The following is a 22,438-nucleotide window of genomic DNA, read 5'->3' on the forward strand; positions in this document are numbered from 1 at the left end:
TCCCATTTGATAAAGCATTGATGAAAAAAAACAACTCCAGAAGCGGTTCTTGGCCTTTGGTATCATTGAATTGATGCTTTGATTCTATTATCGATCCGTCCTTCACCTCATATACACACACAGAGAGACAAGGAAGCAAGTTAAATGATTCCAATTTATTTTGCAATACAAGTAATTGAGGATAGGTCAAGGAGATCACAAGTACACTAATAATAAACAATAATACACTGCATTGTGGGGTAAAGTCGTGAAGCAAGAAATCAAGGCTGAATGAATAGGTGAGCATTAGACGGTCTTCATGGAGAAGGTGACCTTTAAGATGAAATTTTTATAAAGTAATTTAGAGCAATGATTCTGCGAAGAGCATGCAGTCATGTGCTCAGTGTATGCCTGAAGTAGGCATATGATCAAGGGCAGGCAGGGGCAGAACAACTATCAGTATGATCTTAAGTCAGAAATTGTATTGTGTACAAAGAAAATGTACAGTCAACAACATGGTTACGATATGAATTGAGAGAAACTTACTTTTTAAATTTTGCTTCAGTTGCAGTATACCCACCCACCTTTTTTGAAAAAACCTGGATTAAGAGGGTTCTTTAGTATGGCTGTGAATTCTGCTTATGTAAACTCTTATGTTGATGTTATGGCCAGCAGGAATCTTTCTCATTTGGGCTAGACGTCAAGCTTGTCCTTCCTCCAAGATAAGTAAACAAAGAATTAAACTGGGCCTGATTAAAGTGAGCTCTTTGAAAAAAAATGAATTGAGTGGAAGAAAGAGAGTTGTAAAATATTACACAATTGCAACAATAGACTAGATCTGTTTTTAGAGGTTCTGGTGGGCCAGGCTTAGTGTTTGAATGTGAATACATATGCCATAGTAGTGATGTGATTAATAACTATCAATGATCAAAAATGGAGATGAAGCTAAGAGCTAGCTACACAGTATGTTTTTATTCTGCTGTTGAATTTCAAGAAACGTAATTTTATTTCAGAAGAATGAAAATAGAATACCTGAGGTCCTGTAGTTGGACAGGCATACCAAGTTACTTAATCATTCATTGTATGATTATGTGGTCACTTTCATAGTTTGGGGAAATTAACATCTATCTACTTCTCACTTTTTAATTTTGTAATTAATTATTGTATTAATTAATTGTGAATAATACTTTAAACTGATTTTTTAGTCCCTCCACAGGATACCTCTATTTAGGCTAAAGATTTGAACTCCTTTTTTCTTCTCCTAATAATAAAAAACATCAACAGCAATAAAATTATTTTGCTAACTTTTCCCACTACTTTCTATTTATAATCTACTCTCTTATTTCTCACATCCTGGTCCTCAGGATGTGTCTGCTGAGTGGACTCTGCACTCACGGCAATTACGGTCTCATAGGAGACATATGTCATGCACATCTGTAGCTTTTGTGAACTCTAAAAAGGGCTGAAAACCAAATATTATCAAACTGTTAAAGTTTAACTCCACTCTCAACCAGGCTTCCTCTTGTTTTTCCTATTGGCAGTTATAGGCACACAGTAAATGCTGATTACATGTTGACTTCCCAGAAGAGATGGGTGTGAAACAGCAATAGAAAACAAGAAAAATAGGAGTCTATCATATCTATGAATAAGGGGAGGGGGAGGATTTAGGTCTATAGAAATGACAGAAACAGAGTTTTGCCATCCGGAGAGTGAGTCAGAACGTAAAACAGGCAGATCATAGAGAGAACTGAAATTTTGCCAGTAGCCTCTTAAACAAAGATCTTGGCTTTCTAGACCCTTTGCTGCTAATGAGAGTGTTCTGAACACATGATTCTTATGTATCCGTGGGAGGTGATATCTCCCTTTTTTCTTCCAACTCGCTGTAAATCGGTGCATATATGTTTAATTCTTCATAAAGATAATCTTCTGGAATCTGATGAGAGAAAAATTATTCAGAATCAATCACCAAGAATTTTTCACCCCTAGAAGATTTGTTCGAGACATATATCATCTGCTTTTGTCTTTCTGAATATCATATTCTCTCCCATTACCCTCTAATTATTTCTTCCATTTCCAACAAACCAAGCCAGATTGGCTGTCCGAGTGGGCCCAAAAGAAATTATGTTGGTCAATGACAAGTTGGCGAGTGTGTCTGGGCTTAGGTATATCTGCTGTCTTATTTGTCTTTGGAGAAAAGTAATCAAAATAGGTCGTGAGACCTGAATACTTCAGGCAAATGGACAGATGGAGAGAATGTGCTTCCTCTGGAAGGTCTGAGTACGTGTATGCACATCAGGTATTGGCGATTCTTCTTCATGCATCAAAGGAGTGATGTGTGGGTAAGGCAAGTGGAAACACAGGGGCCAGTTGGGAATTAGGGAGGAAAGAAAATGAAAGCTTCAGAGCAAATGGGAATGTGAAAATCAAGAGAAAAAAGAGAGAACAGGAACAAAGAGAAGAGAACTGCTCGGAGACAGAAAATAAACCCACACATCTGAGGGGTCCCATCATATGCTACCTGCACGTTCATCTCATGCCCAACACATTTCAAAGCATCTGCATTTTCTAACATGATAAAGGTCATATTTTCCCAACCTTCAGTCACAGGGAGAGCCTGCAGTATTTATCCTATTTATGGGTGGAAAATGTGATTTAAAACATGAGGTTTGGAGACCAAAAGACTGAAACTTGGAGAAATAATTTTCTGGAAGAAGTGTCGTAGGAAATCTAGGCCATATGTTTAAGTGATTAAACTCAAGTTCTTTAGCCTGTTATTCTGGATTTGGTATCAGGCCTTGGCCTACCTTATCTCTTTTGAATAACTCTCCAACTCTGTAGACTGTGAGTGCCACAGCAACACCAAACCCCAGAATGGTAAGAAACAGGATCATGGCCACAATTTTCTGTTGAACAACAACCAGCGACAACCAAAAAAAAAACAGAATCACAAGGTAGGTGTCCCCAAGGTGCGTTCCCTTAGAGCAGCCCCTGTTTTCATTATCCCCCACCACACGATCGGAACCTATAAACTGACACACATGCGTGGGAAAACCAGGAGATGGTTGCTCAAGACAGATGACTCCAACCTGCAGAAGTCATCTGGGGACTGGCGTCGGGGGGAAGGCAGCCAGCATCTCTGTGCATGAACCTACAGAATACCACATTATAGGATAGAGGTCGCGAGAAAGGATCATATTCATGGAAAAGGAAATGAGGGCTTCTTTCTTAGATTGGGGCCCAGAATCTTTGTCTTCCCACGAGAAATACGTACAGTGGCAAAAAAAAACCGCTAAGCAGAAGTCATCCACAGAAGCTTCCTGGCAAAAGGAGATATAAGCCAAGCTGTTCTTTAGGTTGGCAATCAAGATAATGATTCCTGCTCCCGCGGCTATGCTGCTGACCAAGTTTGCTCCCAGGGTGCCTTGCACCTGGTGATAAAGAACACCAGGTCCCATATCTGCCAGTGCATTCGATTAACCCATCGGCATTTCAGGGCTGGACGTATCTAGTTAACTCGATATTTATTCAAAATAGAGATTAAAAAGGGAAATCTTGAAAACACACTCGTTTCATAAGAATCTATAACTTCCTTGCTGGGATTGCATTCAGAAAGACCCACACAGACATACCTAGTCTCTCCTCCAATATTCTCCTTAACTGAAAACAAGTCACATGTCAAGGTAATTACGCATTATTGTTTTTAGATGACACAATGGGTATTTCAACGATTACATCCAACGTAAAATAGATTGGGGGAAAAAAATCACATATCCTCATTATTTCATAACATAAGAGGTGATGACCTGTCTCCCTGAAGACTCCTAAAATTCAATTTTTCTTACCTTCTCAAGGATGAACAAAGAATTGCAACTCACCAGATATGCTGCATGATTCTTTTCAGACATAATTGACAAAAATCCAGAAATCGCGAACTGTCCAAAGGGGGAGGGGGAGGCACAGTGAGTCTCTGCGCTTCTCTTTGTCCCTTTCACCCACCTCCTTCAAATACAAGGTAAAGTTGTGGGTGCTCTATAAAGCTATCTGTTTCTGTTCCCCATGAGGCTCACTATTTTCTTCTTTCCTATAGGGTTTCTCGAAATTAAATGTACATATGACTCATGTGAGAATCTTGTGAAAATGCAGAATCTTATTCAGTAGGTCCTGGATGGGGCTTGAGATTCTTTATTTCTCCCAGGCTCCCCAGGTGATGTCAACTCTGACAGGCCTCGGGTCACTTTCAGAGTAGCAAGGTCCAATGGCACCCGACGTGTGACTCTGTTCTAACAATACTCTCATTGTCGTTGTATTGCTTTTTATTTGTTGGTGTGAGCATGCTGTGTGTTAGACTGTCTTCTTTTTTGAACAAGAAATGTGTTTGTGGCATGTATATCTCTAGAGTCCAACATATATCATGTAGACATATAGGACTTATGAAAGCGTACATGCTAAAAATATAAATTAAAAAAAAAATCCAAGAATCAGATTGTATGATGGGTTGAGAGACATTAACAAGCTAAATGTTTAGAATGAAAATACAGAGAACTTTCAAATAAAATACGGCTGAGGTTCAAGGAGTATTCTGAACAAATGATCAAGTCCTAAGTATTTGGCAGAGTGCCAAACCAGTGTCATATTTTTTTAGAGTTAAAATATATCCTGTGTAGGTACAAAAAATAATGTGAATTAATTGAAAGTAATTATGCTGTGTGAAGGAACTCTAGAAACTCTAGAAAACGCACACTAATCTATAGTGATAGAGAGCAGGTTACACAAACTAATCTATAGTGACAGAGGGCAGACTGGTGACTGCTTAAGGATGGGAAGACAGGGAATAATGGTAAGGAGGGATTACCAAGGAAACTTTTGGAGATGCTGAGTATGTTCATTATATTAATGTAATGTTTTCACGTGTGCGTACATGTGTCAAAATTGGTCAAATTGCACACCTTAACTATGTGCAATTTAGTATATGTCAATTATTCCTCGATAGAGCTATGTATTTTCGTAACCTCAGTCAGTCAGTCATCTAGTTTCTAAACAGTACAATAATTAAAAGAGATATAATAAGAAAGCACTCGACATGGTTTCTAGGGCATGGTAGGAGTTTATCTACAGCGGTCTCTTTATCCTCCTTTCACTAAAATAACTTTATCGATGAATAGTTTTAAGGACATTTTTCTGAAAGTTTAAGTTCTATTTTTATTGGCTAAATGTCCCTTGAGCAATTCATTTAGCTTTTATTAATCTCAGGGTTCTCATCTGATAAAAGTATGCTAGCACGTTTAACCCAAAGTGTTTTATAAACTGCAAATATATTTTATATAAGTATTTATGTATAAATATATATAATATAAATATAATTATATATATAATCTGAATACTAGAGATAAATAATTGGTTAGATCTGATCGGGGTAAGAGAAAGGCTATGTGCAGTGTTATTTTAGAGACAATTGTAAATAGATACTCACAAATACTGCTCCCCAGAATGGGTAGCCTGCTTTAAATGATGAAAAAAATTCTTTTTCAAATTCTGAAATCTTGAGCATGGAGTAGACAATTATTCCAAAACAAAGACATATCAAAGCAATCAGAATTTGTGTTACCTGTAGGAAAATGCATAACTCTTGTGGAATAAAGATGTTTTTCCAAGGTTGCATCAATTTCCTCATAATTGAGGCCAAACATGAGAAATTGCTTTGGTATGTTAAGCAGTTCTAAAAAAGGATTCAAATACAATATTTTCCAGTATCCTCTGGCCACTCTAAGAATTGCTACAGGCATGGCCTAATGCAGAAATGGCCAATCCATTTCTCAAGTGACTTACTGATGTAGTCACAGTGGACATCAATAATTGCCCTTTCCATCTAAGTGAAGATAAAGATTATAATCCTTCATGGCAAAGTATTACCTTAATCCACCCACAACTGACCAGAGTTGGCAGGTCCTATTTGCCAGTCTTATCCTAGTCTTCATGAGAAAATGCTTCTGTCTACCCATCAAGGCCCAGTTATTGTCAACGCTTCATCTACGGGGTTCTTGACTCCTCATGAATCCAAGTGGGAAAGCTGTTGATGCAACTAAATACTCTTTCCTAGAGCCAGTCCTTACTTTAATTGAGGTTGGAGAAGGCTCACTCACCCCAAGAAATTCCAGCTCCTTCTTCAAAAATGTCAGCCATGTCTGGCGTGGTGGGGATCGTGCAGTCCTCCCCAGCTGGGTGTCGTCACGGAAAGGTACTTCAGAAAGTTCAATTCCGGGCTCACTGTGAAGTTTAAACAGAAATACAGTCATGAGAAAATTCTCTAACTTCCTGTGCAAAGTCCTGAACTCACAGAAAAGGGACTTTTGATGCTTTATTTTTTCCAAAACAATCCTGCAATTAAAATCTTCATTGCAATAAATGAAAAACAGAGGCTCAGAAAGTCCCAGTAATTGGCCAAGACCACTATTTGATCAGTGACTAGAGGAAACAAAATGGAACAAAATCTGTGCCAAATCTTCTTATTCTTATTCCAAGATTAATCCAAGAATCAATCCAAATTCTTTTCCATTAATCTAAACTGAAGAGTGAAAATAAAAATAATCAAACACATTTACTTTGGCATCTCTCAGGCTTTTTAATATAGAAATGCATCTAAATATATTTTGTCAGTGACACACCCAACATCTTGTACACGAAGGAGTGGTTTTGAAGGCTTAGTTAAATCTCTATTCCTGTTTTCATTCTCAGAAGAAGTTAACTAGAAATACTGTGCCTTCTACAGATTTGGAGTATACTTAACATTTTGCAGTGATATTCAATCCAATATTGATTCCTAAAGCTCTGTCTTCAGCCTCTCCTACAAGCTTAAAAAGGGAAATCTTAGCACGTGTTCATTTTTGGTATTCAAAGGAAAACTAAATCATCCACCTCTATCGGCTTTCGCTCCGTGAATGTCTCCTCTACACAGTGAGGCAGGGCCCCACAGCTTGAGACTCACAAAGACTAACCAGGAAGGATCTCAGGCTATTTTAAAAAGCTTCTGTCCCTTAACACCCACCAGACACAGAGTCAAGAGATCTATCTTGATAGTACAAACTCTGTCTCAAACTCAGAATACGAGCCTATTTAGTTAGAAAACTTAAGTGAGTCCCAGTTCACAAGCTGAGTAAAAACCTTCCCATCAACCAGAGAGAACTACTGGGAAAGTAGAGCAAATAGCTTCCTTATATTCAATATTTTAATTAAAACAGATAGGTCCATGCCCGGGTCCACAAATTGACATCTCTCCACCACTGTGACCATCTCTGGCTCACTAAGTAATTAGGAATAAAATAATAATAATAATAATAGCCTGTGCTTACCTGGGAGACTCTTGTGGATTTGGGAGAGCAAGCTCTGCTCTGCTTCTATGTACTGTGTCCATTTTTTTTTTCCTTAATGGAGCAATTAATGAAGAACAGTGTCAACAACAAGCCTTGGTGGGCTTCCTCTCAGGATGTGTTCTGGCGGGCAGTTAAGATGGATTGGCTCATGACTTTGATGACTATCTTCATACTTAAGACATTTGTCAGACAGATAAGTTTACTGGCCGATTAAGATCAGCAGGGTTTTTCTTGTAATAATGAAGAGCAAAATCGAGTAGTCTACTGAATAGGGATGAGTGTGGACTGAGGAAATTTGAGATTCCTGGAGAATAATTCTGCCCGAGACCCGCAGGGTTTACAGACCTAGAAATGAAAGTTTAGTGGAGATTGAGAAGGTGAGAAAAAGCTGCAGAACGGAAAGAGATGCTCTTCTTTTCCGGGGCTTTCCTTACTCACGTCCCAGTTTAGCCATTTCTACGCCAGAAAGTTCTCCAATTGCATATCTGAAAAGCCTGTCTTCCCAGTTTAAGGCATATTTGGCTTCACACATAAATCTAAGGCTGAAGCACTGTCTGCAAGTAGAAGTGTGTCTTAGTCTCTGAATCTCTAAATTCGTCTCTGATTTCAATATATTTCCTGTCTTTCTATACTCACTTTCGGATACTATTTGTATGGCTACAGCAGATGATCTCAGAAACTGGATAGGCAGAGTTCTGACTGCTGTGAACCATTTCTGATTGAGTGTGAAAGCTAAGAAGTTCTCACACTAAACACTCTGTTGTCTGCTAAAACATTAGATTGTCTGCTGCTTTACTTTTTGTGATGGCAAAGATGGGGTAGTGGAAACACCGAAGGGCATGAACTTGATGACAAATCCTGTGAGTAGCTCTCAGTAGCATTAGACTGAACAGTATGTCTTAGTTAGGGTTAGAGCTAAACTAAGATGTTTGTTCTAATTGCACAGCTAGCTGGACCAGAGCAAAGTGAATATACAGGTGAGATTCACAGATCTGGAACACTTTTATTTCAGTTTAATTATAGATATGACCTCGAAGGGCTCTTCGTTAAACTGTAAGATCCCACAAATTGTACCTCTAATCATCTGGATTCTCTAAGATGCCATAAAGTCTCTCCCCATTCTCCAGGAAACTAAGATAATTGTATGAGCAGAGAACACTAAAAGATATTTCAGCATACCTTTCGTAACAGAAATTTATCAACCCACATGCCGCCTTCCCGCTGTATCTTCAAGAATTGATGGACCTAACCAACGTGTTATCATAATTAAGAAATAAACCTCATTTGCTTATGCATTCATCCAAAAATGACTTAACGTACCATCAGGCACTGCTGGTGTCACCGAGCATGCAAAGATGAACATCATGGTCCTGGCCCTTGTCCAGCTCACGATCCAGCAGAGTAGAACCAAGATAAATGGTATAATATTACAGATATATCAGAGGCTGCTGGAACATGAGAGGATATATCAATTCTCCCTGATAAGGGGTATGTAGAATTCAAAGAAGATATTTCCAAGGAAAGGAACATATGAGTCAGGACTTAAAATCATAGCCTCAGGAGATTTCATTTCCTTGCCTGTCCCTCAGGGAAATTACACTGCCTCTGCAGGGAAAGGACCTGGAGAAATGCCTGTTTACGGTGTTTTCTGGGAGTATAGAATAGTCTACTATGTGTGCAGTTTAGATCGGAAACAGATGGAAGATGGTCTTTGGCATTTGTTCACGATACTATTTTGCGAGAATTTTCAACAGATCCTTGTTGCGAACCAGAAACCAAGACGTACTTTATGACCTACAAGTTGTTGACCAGATGATAATGATGATGATGCCAGTTTCACCAGCCTCTCCTTTTTACCCTCTCCTGAGATGTGCATCATCTTCTGTGCCCACACCGTGTGTCCTTATAGCCAAACTCTTTCATCTTTCACAATAGCAAACACTGAAACGTATGACAGAACGACTTTGTTTTTGGTGGTGTCAAAATTATCAAGATGAGTTTTAACCATGGGTCTGCCTGAAAGGAAGAGATAATTGAACTAACACTTCTCCCTCACCACATGTGTTTCCTCCACTGGCGACGCGTATGTACTTCTCTTTTCTCCACACCCCCCCCCCCGCAATCCCAACTGTCTTCCTCCTTGACAAGCAAAGGTTCTTCCCTGTTACACAGTTGATAGATTTCTCCAAACTCAAAAGAAATTTACTTTTAGATTTCACCTGAACAACTGGTTTCTCAAACTGAATGCTCGAATTACTTAAAATAAATATGCGTGAATTTTCGTGTTACACATTGACAGTGTGCTGTCTATGAAGGGATATTTTCTGATACTCCTCAAGGAATCTGTCTCTCTGTCTCTGTCTCTGTCTCTGTCTCTCTCTTGCCAAGAGACAGCCTGATACCAAGCTCCTAGCACAGGAAATTTGGTTACAAAAATTAAGGAAATGAAAAAACATCATTCACAGAACAAGATGGCTAGTTCTAAAAAGCCTATCACTGAGATTAAACTTGAAGAGAAAACTTTTGTCTCTTCATTTGCATGACTTCAGAAATACAGTTTATACAGACTATCGAAGGGCTTAAAATCTCTTTGAACCTTTTCTGAAATTGGAGTTTATCTGCCATTGTAGCCTCTGGGCCACATAACCCAAGGTCCAGCACCTGTTAATTCTTTATCTGCTCACAACTCCTGTACCTCCCAATATGACACTGCTCACAGAGAAAAATTAGAGGTGTGAAATATATTTGTTTTCTTGTGACCAAGAACATCTGCTCAATGGGGAAAATTCTGAGACACCCAGAATTATAGACAAGGCACGGACATCGACTGTCCCATCCCTGTTGTAGATGATGGGCATTTTGGCTTTCTTTATCCCGTTCTTTTCCACCATCCTCCTAATTATATCTAAATGTTAGCTCACATTCACTTTTACTGTTTTCAGTATTACTCCAAAACTTTTAATAATTTCCTATTTTTTATTGGCTTAGTTTTGAAAACATAATTTTATTGTCCAATCCCTTACGAGTGTTGTATAAATTGCCTATTAGTCCTTTTTTGCACTGCTTACCCTGGAGTATGATGTATCACACAGTTTTTCTAGAGTCATCTGTCTCACCTCACATTTCGGTCTAAACTGTTGCCTCTAACTATACTACATGGCTATCATCCTAGGACTTCCCGTTGTCCTGTTTTATATTGGATTCCCTATTTCGTTGATTCCATGTTTTTCTCTTTTTTAGTGTACCATTTCACATTGGTAGAACATATTCTCTAAAAACACTCAGAAAAGGTGGGAGACATTCTAGTTTTTGAGACTTTACTCTTCTGAACATTTTCTTTTTTACACCTATACAAGCTTTATAACTCTCCTGTAAATCTAAAAATATTACAAAATAGTTAACAAATAATTGACACTAAAAAACATGTTCAACATTGGTCTGGGTTTCCTTGTTTCTCATTGAATATTTACAATAATAACTCCACACACTCTCTTTCAATGAAAAGTTTTGGAATTACTATCTTTCCAAAAGGCAGATGATAATGATGATGATGATGATGATGGAAACAGCAATGTTACTCTCTATAGAAAAAGTAAATTGCAGATGTGTTAAAGCTCACAATATAAAATGAAAAACTTTATGACTTTAACAAGAAAAGGTATGAAAACGTCTCTATGGCCTTGAGGTAAGAAAGGTTTTCTTGAACAAAATAAGAAATGCATAAACTGATGAAAAGTGAATAAATATGATTATGACAGCATTATCGGGTAGAATCATAACAAGAGTTAACAAGAAAAATCAAAATAAAACCAGAATGAGAGAAGGAATTTGCAACAAATATTGTTTAAATAATAAAAACAAAATGTATGTGTTCATAAGACTATCAATTCCAGATATAGATTAAATTTCAGGTATGGTTAGAGTTTAACTTCTACTTCTGAAATTCTCTTACATTGCCTTCTTAGGTTGTTTTTTGTCATGGCCACTAATAGCTACTAGTTATAGCTGTATCTCAATTCACAAATATGATGGGGAAGGTCATTATTTCACATTTGTCAAAAACGCCTTCTGCTTAATGATGGCTCCACACTGAATCAAGTGCCGATCCAGGGGGATTTCGAGGGCTAACACAATCGTGAATGGAATTGTCCTGATGGATTTAGATGAGTCATAGTGTAACCCAGGAGTCCAGGGTGAAGGTCACGCCACCAAAATCTTAAGAGTACCATCAACCTAGGGTAGAATGGATACTGGGGAGGCAATCACAACATTCATTTTGGGCTGCCGATATGTTTTCATCGAAATCTGTTAGCAGATATCTTTGGAAAAACACAAAGAAATAATTATTTGTAACATAATAGGAGGATAAAAGTAGAATTACATAATTAAAAAATGATACAAATGTTACTATAAACACCTTTCCTTCTACCGAAGTCTGTATCCCTCTGTAGGTTACTTGGTTTACTAGATCAGACTCCTAACCAACTTTCTTCCCTCCATTTACTCCTCCAATACACTCTACATTGCACCTACAATAATATTTCTAAATTTCAAATAAGCACGTGGCCTGTCCATACTTATGCAGTGATGTGCTGGTTTTTAACAGCTGGCTTTCTAAGGTTGGAGGGTGGAGTAGGAATACGAATTAAGGCTTTTGCCAATCTCTGTGGTATAAATACTCCCACCACCACCAACGTCAAGCTATCGAAATTATGTTGACTTGTACTCCCTGAAATTTTAAAATCAGCTCTCACGAGTCAATAGAAAAGCCAGTTCAACACCACTGCATAAATTTTCAATCGCTTCTTACAACTCACAGAGTTGCCTGTCTAATAATCTCCTGTGATTTATATACTTTTCTCTCCAAACTTGTATCTTACCATCTGCCCCTCACACACTAAAGTCAGACACACTAAACTCTGTTTGTTCCCTGAATATCCTAAATCTCCCTAGCTTAGAGGATCCCCTTCTTTTTCTTCTCCTTCATCGTGTTAACTCCCAGTCATCTTTAAGATCTCAGTTTAGAAGAAAAATCTTCTGAAAAATTGTCACTGACATCCCCTCTAACCTGGGTCAGAAACTCTTCCTGTGTTCTTCCCAAGATTGCTATACTCTTTCTGTCATGGTTCTTATTGCTCCAGGTTGTAATTACACGTTTCCGCAGGTCAGCATCTCCCACACTGAGCAACTGGAGAGAAGAGACTGTACATTACTCTCTATTATTATATGTCAAACTCCACATGGCACATAGTAGGCACTCCCTAAATGATTGTTGCATGTATTTAAAAAATAATAATTTTCACCAGAGGGTAAAAGGGAGGGAGAAGGAGGAGGTAGATGGAGGGGAGAAAAAAGAAAAAATTTAAATTGTTTCTTCAATTAAATAATTAATTCATTAATTTAAAAATAATAAATAAAATTTAAAATAGTAATTTTTATATATACACATATTTATATATTTAGATTCTGAAGAAGACAGGCAAGAATTAATGTAAAAACCTTTGCCCATATGGTAAACAAGGAGCGAAAAGTAACTTGTAGGTATGAACCTACGGACATTGTGGATTACTCAGTTCAGTATCAAGAGAGGAACATTGATTTTTAAATCAGAAATATAAGTACTTCCGTAGTAGACTTATAAATCAGGACCCAGATATATCAGAGGAAGCTTTCACATTAAATTGCCACCTCGAAAAGATAGCCATGAAGTCACTGGAGGGCACAGGAGAAGTCACAGTAGAAGCGTGAGGGTTTCTGCCACCTTTCCTGCGCATCTGACTGCGATCCCACCTCAGCCTCAATGGCAGCCATGAGACCAACATCAAGATCATTGTCAAGGAGTTGTCACATTTGCTTTACTTTTATTTAACCTTGGTAACAACTGATGAGATAGGTGATATTACCACACCTCTTGTACAGGTGAGGAAAAATTGTTCCGGGAGGTTAAGTAACTTGCTCAAATTCACACAGGTTGTAAGAGACAGTATCAGAATTTGAAACTAGATCTGTGAGATTTTAAAGCCCTTATTCATTATTTCTCTGTTTTGTAGTTTCTTACCACGCTTTCAAGAACAAATGTTGATCATGCTCTCAAATCTCCAATCTAAACCATCATTCCTGTCAGGACATGTCTAAATGAATCTCAGCAGCTTTTTGAAATAAAATCTGGAGGCTTTACTCTCCTATCTCAAATATAGTTAAAATTTCTCTAAATGATGATGATGATGGTTTTTTGACAGTTTTTGCAATGCTGATGTCAGCTAAAATCAAGAAACATTTTTCTGCAATGAAAAAAAAAATCTGACTCATTTTTCTTCTCATTGGGTGGATGGAAGATTTTAGAGAGAATACAGGATTTAGACAGAATATGTGAGGTAGAGATTATTCTCCCTGCCTTCTTGAAACAATGGCATAGGTGGGTAAAGAGAAAGAGAATGGGTTTCTGGGAACAACTTTGAAGTGGTGATCATAAAAGTTACAAGGCCTATGGAAGCATATTTGTCCTTCCACATCAGGACACATGGATGGGATTTACAGTAAGGACAGAAACAACTGAGTCAAATGTCTAAGTTTCTCATGATTGGTGCCATGAGAGTAGGAACGTGTTTCACAGGCTCATGTTCTCTTGAGTTCTTGGATGGAGCTCTAATATGGCAATTAGAGGTTGGATCTCCTTGCTCTCAGACTTACTTTAATGAGGATGCACTTCCCCTTCCAGAGAACTGGGAGGTGAGGAAATTGCCTGGAAAATAAAACAGCATCCGTCTTCAAGAACAGGATCATCACCTCTCTCTCTCTCCTTCCATCCCTTCTTGCTATCATCAGGATCATCACCAATAATATTAATTCACTGAATATCACTTTGTTAATGTATTATCTACATAGTCTTTTTATAACAGACATCTGAAATAAATGAAAATGTTCTTATTTTACTGCTAAAATACCAAAAATCTAGAAGGAAATCAGGATTTTTTTCTGGGTATACAACTAGAAAGTGACACATTAGAAGAAAATAATAACTTAATTTTCTATCTGTATTAAAAAAATGTGCACTCTTAGATATGAAATACACTGTTTCCTCTTGTATTTTTACATCGGAATTCTTTTCCAGGCTTTATTCCATCTCTAATATTCATACCACCCCTACCATTCACACCATCTCAGGAACCTCACAAATCATTATTACTTCACAGAAGTTTCTTTCTAATTTCATGAGTCAGAGATGACCTTGAACCCTAGAGGGAGGTTTCAGACCATGTGAATTACCAGTCATTTAAAGAATCCTCCCTCTCTTGAATTACAGCAGTTTGCTTTGCACCCCATGGCTGAGATAGAAATGGTGATACACGATTCCAGCAAGGTAAAGATCAGCATTAGAGACACAAAGCCCTGGGGGACATGATGTCTCACATCAAACCCGGTAGAAACGTTCAGAGAAAAAAACATCAGCAGGAAACCAAACCACAACATCTCCTTCCCATAAAATGGAATGATGTAAACCACAAATTAGGTTTAATACACAGCCACATACCGACACTTTATAAGATAGATACAATATCAACCTAAAAGCATAGAACCAGCGATATCCTGGTATGCTGCATTTCTCTATCAAGATATGGGAAGTAGTCACAGGGAGAAGCTGCAGAGGACAAAATTCTGACACCATTTTTATTAACCAGGGTCACCCAGTAACTTAAAAAAAATTCTGACACCATCACTACCAATTGGTAGGGTCTACTAATTAGAATAGTAGTAAACTAAGTAGGCAGGGTTTTTTTTTAAAAAAAAGGACAAAAAATGACCCCTCTACCATTTCATTAATAGTACTTCGTACAGGTTTGGGCATTTACACTTCCTAAAAACTAAAACACTAAGCTAAAACATTAAACAAAAAATTACTGTGTTAGTGATCCTTCTTATCACTGAGGCACCTAGAAGAAGCAAATACAAAATTACTCTGAAAAGAGAACACCAAAAAATTCACAGAAAACTCAGACCCACATAAATATACACTGAGATCAATAAAAATATAATGAAGAAAATGAGGACACAAACTTCCATGAGTAGCATCAGCAAACAGGAAGATTAGGAGCGAGTCAGTAAATGATAGTTCATAAATCGTCATGGGGAAAATGGACACATTTGAAGAAAAATATTAATTTCTAAATTGACCTCAAAAGAGGTAGGATACCTAAACACAAACAAATGATAATAATAATTTGGAAAGGTTATAAAAAACTTTTCCTTTGAAAATATCGTAAATAAATGCAATGGAAGTCATCCAAAACTTCATTAACTAATTATTTAAAAACCCCAGACCAGAGAAAAGTATAAGTCTTTCAAGTTAGTTTGAGAAAGCAAGATGTGGAACAAAATTTTTAAAAATTTAATCTCTCTGGGGATTATAATAGTAGTAGCATAGCAATGTTAATATAATGCAATATGCTAAGCACTGTTTCAATTGCTTATCAAATATTAACTTATTTAATCCTTGCACCAACCGTGTGAGATTGATGCTATTGCTATGCTCATTTTGAAGATGAGAAAATTTAAGTACAGAGAGGTTATCTAATTTGCCCTTCATCACCGAGCTAATAAGTGGTAGAGCCGAGATCCAAATTGAGGCAGAATTGTAACTGATATATTATTTTCCTGTACATTTTAGATTGTTTGAAATATTTTATAAAGAAATGTAAAATTTTAAAACATACGTTTGATGAGGCGCCCATGTAAATGCATAAGTCCGGTGCCGGTGAAGACTGACAGCTCTTGAATGACAGGCTGTTAACTGCTAAACTTATCGAGAGAAAAATAAACCCTACCAGTATGATTGTAGTACTGGCAGTGTTCATCCCAAAGCTGTTTTGCATCTAAAAAGCAATAAGAATTTCCGATTAATATAGGCAGCACATACTTCATTCCTTTGTCTACAATTCACTTAAATAAACATCAGTTGAACGGGGAGTGTTGTTTACACAACCAGCAATATCCTAGACGCTGGGCAAACATCAGTGGACAACGATCCTCACCCTCATGGAGCTTACTACATTCTAGCAGCAATGACAAAGAAAACAATTAAGTATACCGATAGGTAATTCTTATAGTAGTTTTTAAATAAGTGCTGTGGGATAACAGAGTGAAGTAAGAAGGCTAGGAAAATCCAGAGGGAGAAGTGGAAGTTTGTGATATTAAATAGGAATGACATGGGAGAGGCATGAAAGAGCTGAAGGAATTAGTCTTGAGGACATCTGGAGGGGTATCCTTGCAGTCAAAGAAACACTCAGCTCAAAGCCCTGAGGCCAGAGTGTTCCAGGTCCGTCCTGGGGAAGCAAAGCAGGTAAAGTGGTGGGGGAGGGGCATGGCCAACGTAAACAATATCAGGAAATGATGATGGAGAATGAACAGACAGCCGGTGATATCGGGCCCTTCAGGTCACGGAAAAGTCTTTGGAATATTCTTACTCGGAGAAAAAAGTAGAGCCTTTAGAGGATCTGGAAACAATTAGATTTCTATTTTAAAGGAAACCCTCATGTCTCAAGTGAGACTAGTTGAGACAGAGCCAGGGAGCCCGATTAAGAAAGATGATGGTAGATCGGAGGAAGTAGTACCAGAAGAAAAATGAAAAAATGTCAAACTCGGATATCGCTTGAAAGGAGGGCCAGCAGGATTGACTGCTAAATTAGATCCAAGATTGTTAAAGAAAGAAGAATAAGAGATCATTTTAAGGTTTCTGGCCTGGAAATCTGGAAGGGTGGAGTTCCCGTCTGCTGACAGGAGGGAGACAGTGGATGGAGAAGGTTTGTAGAGGAAGATTACGAGTGGAGTTGTGGACCTTTAGAACTCTAAGTGGTAGCAATTAGAGATGCCAGTCTGATGCTCAGGAGAGAGATGTAGACGGAAAGTATTCATTTCAGGGCACGTAGATGTCATTGAAAGCCGTGAGAATGAACGAGGTCGCCAGAGATGCGGGGAGAGCAGGTGACCAAAAAAATGAGCTTTGGGGCATCCCAACATTAAAATGTTGAAGGAAAGGGGATCAAAAAGAAGAAACTAAAAAGACAGGAGGAAAACCAGCCGATCAAGGCTCCTGGAAGCCAACGAAGACATTATTAGGAGGAGGAGTGAGTGAGCAGCTGGGCACTCAATGCTGCTCAGGGGTCAAGTTAGACAAGGACTGAGAATTGACCTCTGTGTGGGTGGAAGTCTTCAGTGATCTTAAAGAGATCAGTCCCACGAAGCATATTCACAACCTAGGTGATTTTCCGATGATCTAGGAAAGTTAAGTTTCTTGTGCATTAAGGAGACTCAATGTCTCAGTTAAGTTTATCAACCTCAACTCTCCTATTAATGGATCACATTTCTACTCCTATGACCATAGTAAAGAGAGGAAGAACTGCCACTTACCAGCATTCTTGTGGGTTTTCTTCCAGCTGCAACAGATAAGGATCCTGAACTAATAAACTGTTGAAAAGAAGAAATGAATCAGATAAAAAACGTGAAGTCTCAACCATGTTTTCTAGTTAAATCCCACGATGATTAGCAGATATCTAGCCACGGTCACACAACACTTTTTTAAATTCACGTCCTAGAACACAAGATTATGTTTGATGTTGCTCATCATGTTATATGAAGAAAATTTTAAATCAGTTTAAATTTTCAGAAAATTTATAATATCTTCATTTTGTTTCATGTTGGCTTTTTATAGGTTTATGTGGGTATGCATACTATAAAAACTTAATAAATATATATATATTTAGTGTAATATGAGTATCTTTATGCTTATATTTATATTAAATATAAATAATATTTATTTGCATACACATGTATATATAATATTCTCACATTCTTACTCAGGCTTCAAATAAGGGTTTGATTTATTGGACTAGATGTTCTAAAAGATCTTTTACAAATATTTAAGTGTCTATATTGAGATAGGATATATCCACTACTCTTTAAATCATTTTGCTATGCTACTGTTTCCATGACTCTAATTTTGATGAATTGAATTCTCTACATGTTCATGGTTTTCTCAAAACCTCATTCTGTTATTCACCTCATAAATCTCACAACCATTTATCAATGGTTTATCACTCCTATGGTTTAAGGGAAAAGTTGCCGAAATCATGGAGAGCAAAGTTTCGCTACATAAAATTCAATTATTGAATTCTGGCTGAACACGAAGGAATAGGCTTTGGATTCTGTTTCAGATAAAGAGAATCTGTGTCCTTGATTTTTCCAGCTTCTAAAGGCCGTCTGCATTCCTTGGCTTGCAGCCCCTCCTTTGTGGCCACATCACTCCAATCTTTGCTTCCATCGTCCCAGCTCCTTCTCTGACTCTGACCCTTCTCCCTTCCTCTTATGAACTCTCTTCCACCTCTTGATAACATTAGATCCACCAAGATAATCCAAAGTAACCCTCCCATCTCAAGATTCTTAATCACATCTGCAGAGTCTCTTTTGCCTTATAAGGTAACAGATTCGTAGGTTCGCGGATTTGGATGTGGACATCCTTTTTTTTTCTCTCTACCACAATTGCTCATCCAACTCTAACCACCTAGGACTTGACTTAGGTCTCATGGAATAATAATGAAGAAGTTAATCTATCTCCTGGGGGCCGGGGGGAAAGGGTCACATAACAGAGCAGTTAAAACTCTAATATGAGAAAAATTTCAAACGAACGCAAATGTGACATACTATAATTGGAAAATGAGCACACATGATGTAAGATTTGTTAGAGGGTTTCCACAATTATGTAGCTCTGAGGATTATCAGAAGGAGAAAGCCCTTAGCTTTCGATTGTAATCAATCAAGATGATGCGAAAGCCTGAAGAATGATGCCGTAACGCTGATTTTAGCAAAGTCAATGGCATAATCTCTATAGGTTCCTAGGACAAAAGAGCATCTTAAACACATTCATTTGATGTTCTTTGCAGAATTAAAACACTTTAACATAACAGTGAAGGAGATGCATCAATATTAAACCCAATATTAGCAGATGGGCATACTGGACCAAACTAAAGTTCCCTTTTCAAATAGATGAAGAAAATGATGGAAACAACTTACTTCTGAGGGTGTTCGATGTGATTGGCACTGTCAGATGCTTTAAATGTATTCTTACTCCAGCCTCACTGGATGTGAACAGATGGTTTGTCTTAGGCACAGAAACCTCAAGTATCTCACCCAAGGCAATTCTGCCAATAGATGGCAGAGGAATTCCCACCTGTACAGAGCCTGAGTGTGGAGGCAAAGCCATGAGAATCCAGTCAAATACAGCTGTCTATTCTCTTTACTGTTCATTTTGAAGTCAGAGCCAAGAAAGCCCACGTCTTCTCAGTTCTGAAGCCCAGAAATCTCCCTCATCTAAGCGACTAACCCAGTTGGGTTGAATTCAGTCACCTATGTCCTACAACGAGCATGCATCTAAGTGTTAGGAAAAGGACAACGACAAAGGAGAACCTAGCCCCTTCTGACATGTTCATAAAACATGAAAATAAATATTGGGATCGGCTTATCAGGGAGTCATAAGGAAAAATCAAGATGGTGTCCATACAATGATAAAATCATGAATCTGCTAAGGTACCAGTTTACAGCGAGGGTATAGCCCCTTCCAGAAAGCCATAAAAGAAACTATTTACACAATTTTTTTTAAAAGGCCATCGCACCATTTTAAATCACAACCACTCTTCTATATTCTCTCTTGTTCATACCAGATAGTGGGCCCGAAGCAGACCAAATCAAAGAAATAAGGAGGAGGAAACTTCTTAGCACAGAGGCCTCCTCTCCCTGACGAAGTCAAAACCCATTAAGGGAACAAAAATCCAGTAGTTAGCCTTGCCATGCAATGACTCCTCACTCGGTGCAGTTTAATCAGTCCCTTATTAGAGCTTCCGGAGAGCTTCCCCCCTCCTTCCATCATTTTATTACTGGAAATAGCAGGTTCTGGTCAAATGAAGAGGGCAGGAAAAACGGTGTCCAAAGAACCAAGTCTCCCAGGGATCCATGGGGATATCTGTGAGCCTATGCTGTAACATTTTCCCCAACCATTTTTTGGGAAGAGTTGCAAAGCTGCAGAAGAATTGAAAGCATAGTACAGTGAACACCCATAGACCATGGATTAGACTGTCTGATCTCTGAGAAGGACATTACAAAATGCGGAAGCAGTTAAGGTTAGACTTCCTGGCTCTGTTGGCTTCTCCTTCGCGGGTTGATAAAATTGGGCAAATCCTGTAGCCACTGGCGCAGCCCCTACTAGCACCCAAATAAATTGTTTTTTAATAAAGCAAAACAAAACAAAGAAACATACCATAGACCAGAAAAAAATGGCTCCAACTGTGGGCAATGAAGTTTATCTTCAAATCAGAGTTTTGTGATCCTTAAATCACCCCATATGGTGTCAAAAATTGGCCCATGAATGACATCTATTCAAAATCTCCAAAGGCCTTAGAAAAGATCATTTTATGGGCAATACACAGCGCTTTGTTGGGTTCGCTTTATAGGACGCTATGGTTTTCTATACCCAAGTGATCAAGAAAGGGTCAGACTTTAAGAGCTGGAGCCAGAAATGTGTTTGAAGGCTTTCTTTCCTTCTCTTCTCTGAACTGGCTTAATTAAATACATCTGAGTGTGGTATGGGGTATAAAAACACTCAGGTTTCCCAGATCCTCTCATCTTCCTGTTGCCTGAGGAGCTCTTAGCCCAAGATCTAGCATAATGAAGGCCTTCGTGGAATTAGAAGGACCACTGCTTCTGTTCGTTTCCTTGATTTGGATGTGTTCTGGGCAAAAGCGAGGTATAAGAGTGGACCCTGACTGATGATCCTTTGGAGGGGTAGTTTCTCAATGACTCTGAGTCAAGGGGCTTCTGGGTGCTTGGACTTGATTGCTCCTCCTAGAAGTTAGAAACTCGATAACTCTCACAGCCCCCATGCTTTATCTCCCCGTTGGGTCCAGCCAGGACTGCTGAATGAGCGAAGGAGTATGCACTCGAGTTATTTTCTCTGTAAGTTCTCGGAATTAGTCTCTCCTCTTTCTTCCCCCTTTTCCCTACTTGTCAGCTACTGGCATCTCCCACAAAGTCATCCCTGGACCATTCGCTGTTTCACACAACCCTCTCCTCCCTTTGCTGTTCCCTCATCGGTTCTTCCGCCATGTCACGCCTGAACTTCTAATCACACATTCTTAACTGGTCTCCCGTCTCTCATTTCCTCTCCCCCTTCCAGAACATCATCTCATGAACTTTCTTAAGATACGACTCTGACCAAACTCCTGAAAAACTCCAGTGCTTCACTGAGGCCCCCGGAGCGAAGCACAGACTGGCCGTCAGCTGGCCATAAAGACTGTCCTAAATGCTCCGAAGGAAAAGAAAGATGGATTACGAATGCAGGCAGCAAATATAGATTGCCCAGTGGAGTTCGAGGGGGGGAAGTGGCGCGCCGGGGAGGACAGGATTTCTTGGAGAGGTTATAGTTGAGGTAGAACGTCAGGAAATGGCATTGTCTTTACTAAGGGGTGGGTTTGGGTGTTGGGGTGCAGGGAACACTCTGCTTTTTTGTCTTAAGTTAAAAAAAAAAAAAGTTGTGCAAGATACTTCTATTTCAGAGGTGGTGATCTGTGTCCAGGCTGCTGAAATAGGGTCAGTGTGAATGGAATAGAGAGGTTGGAAAAACGTGATTTGAGGAGATACAGGGGTAGAAAGGGCAGTGGAGGATTTTGAGGTGGTGGGAGGGGGGGTGTCAGCCAGAAGACCCCCTCCCTCTGCACAGAGCATTCTCTAAAAGCAAGCCTTAGATTAATATACTGTCACAGTGGTGATTGGAGGGCTGAGGAAAATGTAGACATTGTGTTAAAGCTAGGAACGGAATATTGGGTTTCTGATAGCAGCATCAGGACTCAGTAGCGAGGCAGGTAGGAAAAGACATAGACGAGGACGACCCCCGTTGTGCTGGCACCCCACAGTGAGCAACACAGTTTCTGCCCCCCACCCCATCTGGCCCAGCCCTCAGGGTCCAGATCCCAAGGGCCAGGGCCTGGCTTTCTTCTGAGGCAGGCACTAGGTGGAGCAGGGCCCAGCAATTCCTGTTAAGGACTTCGATC

The 22,438-nt window shown here is 38.9% G+C and overlaps 2 protein-coding genes across 2 annotated transcripts; both read right to left on the reverse strand.

Annotated features, from left to right (window-relative positions):
• Positions 1-200: 200 nt before the first annotated feature.
• Positions 201-7,465, reverse strand: MS4A2 (membrane spanning 4-domains A2). The gene is made up of 7 exons (XM_039860036.1): positions 7,326-7,465; positions 6,120-6,243; positions 5,450-5,584; positions 3,855-3,911; positions 3,260-3,407; positions 2,784-2,890; positions 201-1,912 (listed from the first exon to the last, which is right to left on the reverse strand). Exons 1-7 carry the CDS (start codon positions 7,385-7,387, stop codon positions 1,814-1,816), a joined length of 732 nt encoding a protein of 243 aa, XP_039715970.1. The 5' UTR covers positions 7,388-7,465; the 3' UTR covers positions 201-1,813.
• Positions 7,466-14,615: 7,150 nt separating this feature from the next.
• MS4A3 (membrane spanning 4-domains A3) lies at positions 14,616-21,494 on the reverse strand. The gene is made up of 4 exons (XM_039860250.1): positions 21,453-21,494; positions 17,751-17,807; positions 16,058-16,216; positions 14,616-14,735 (listed from the first exon to the last, which is right to left on the reverse strand). The coding sequence occupies exons 1-4, from the start codon at positions 21,492-21,494 to the stop codon at positions 14,616-14,618; spliced, it is 378 nt and encodes a 125-aa protein (XP_039716184.1).
• Positions 21,495-22,438: the final 944 nt, after the last annotated feature.

The sequence above is a fragment of the Pteropus medius genome, unplaced genomic scaffold (genome assembly GCF_902729225.1).
Source record: "Pteropus medius unplaced genomic scaffold, Ma_sr-lr_union100, whole genome shotgun sequence".
Taxonomy (NCBI): Eukaryota; Metazoa; Chordata; class Mammalia; order Chiroptera; family Pteropodidae; genus Pteropus; species Pteropus medius.

Coding starts and splice junctions, on each gene's coding strand:
- MS4A3 (XM_039860250.1), bottom strand. CDS start 21,494: ATGGCGGAAGAACCGATGAGGGAACAGCAAAGGGAGGAGAGG. Junction 17,808..21,452: donor AACAGCAAAGGGAGGAGAGG/GTTGTGTGAAAC, acceptor TCTTTTCAACAG/TTTATTAGTTCAGGATCCTT. Junction 16,217..17,750: donor GAAAACCCACAAGAATGCTG/GTAAGTGGCAGT, acceptor ATTGCTTTTTAG/ATGCAAAACAGCTTTGGGAT.
- MS4A2 (XM_039860036.1), bottom strand. CDS start 7,387: ATGGACACAGTACATAGAAGCAGAGCAGAGCTTGCTCTCCCAAATCCA. Junction 3,912..5,449: donor CATTCTGGGGAGCAGTATTT/GTGAGTATCTAT, acceptor CCCTTTGGACAG/TTCGCGATTTCTGGATTTTT. Junction 1,913..2,783: donor AGTTATTCAAAAGAGATAAG/GTAGGCCAAGGC, acceptor TTCTCTCATCAG/ATTCCAGAAGATTATCTTTA.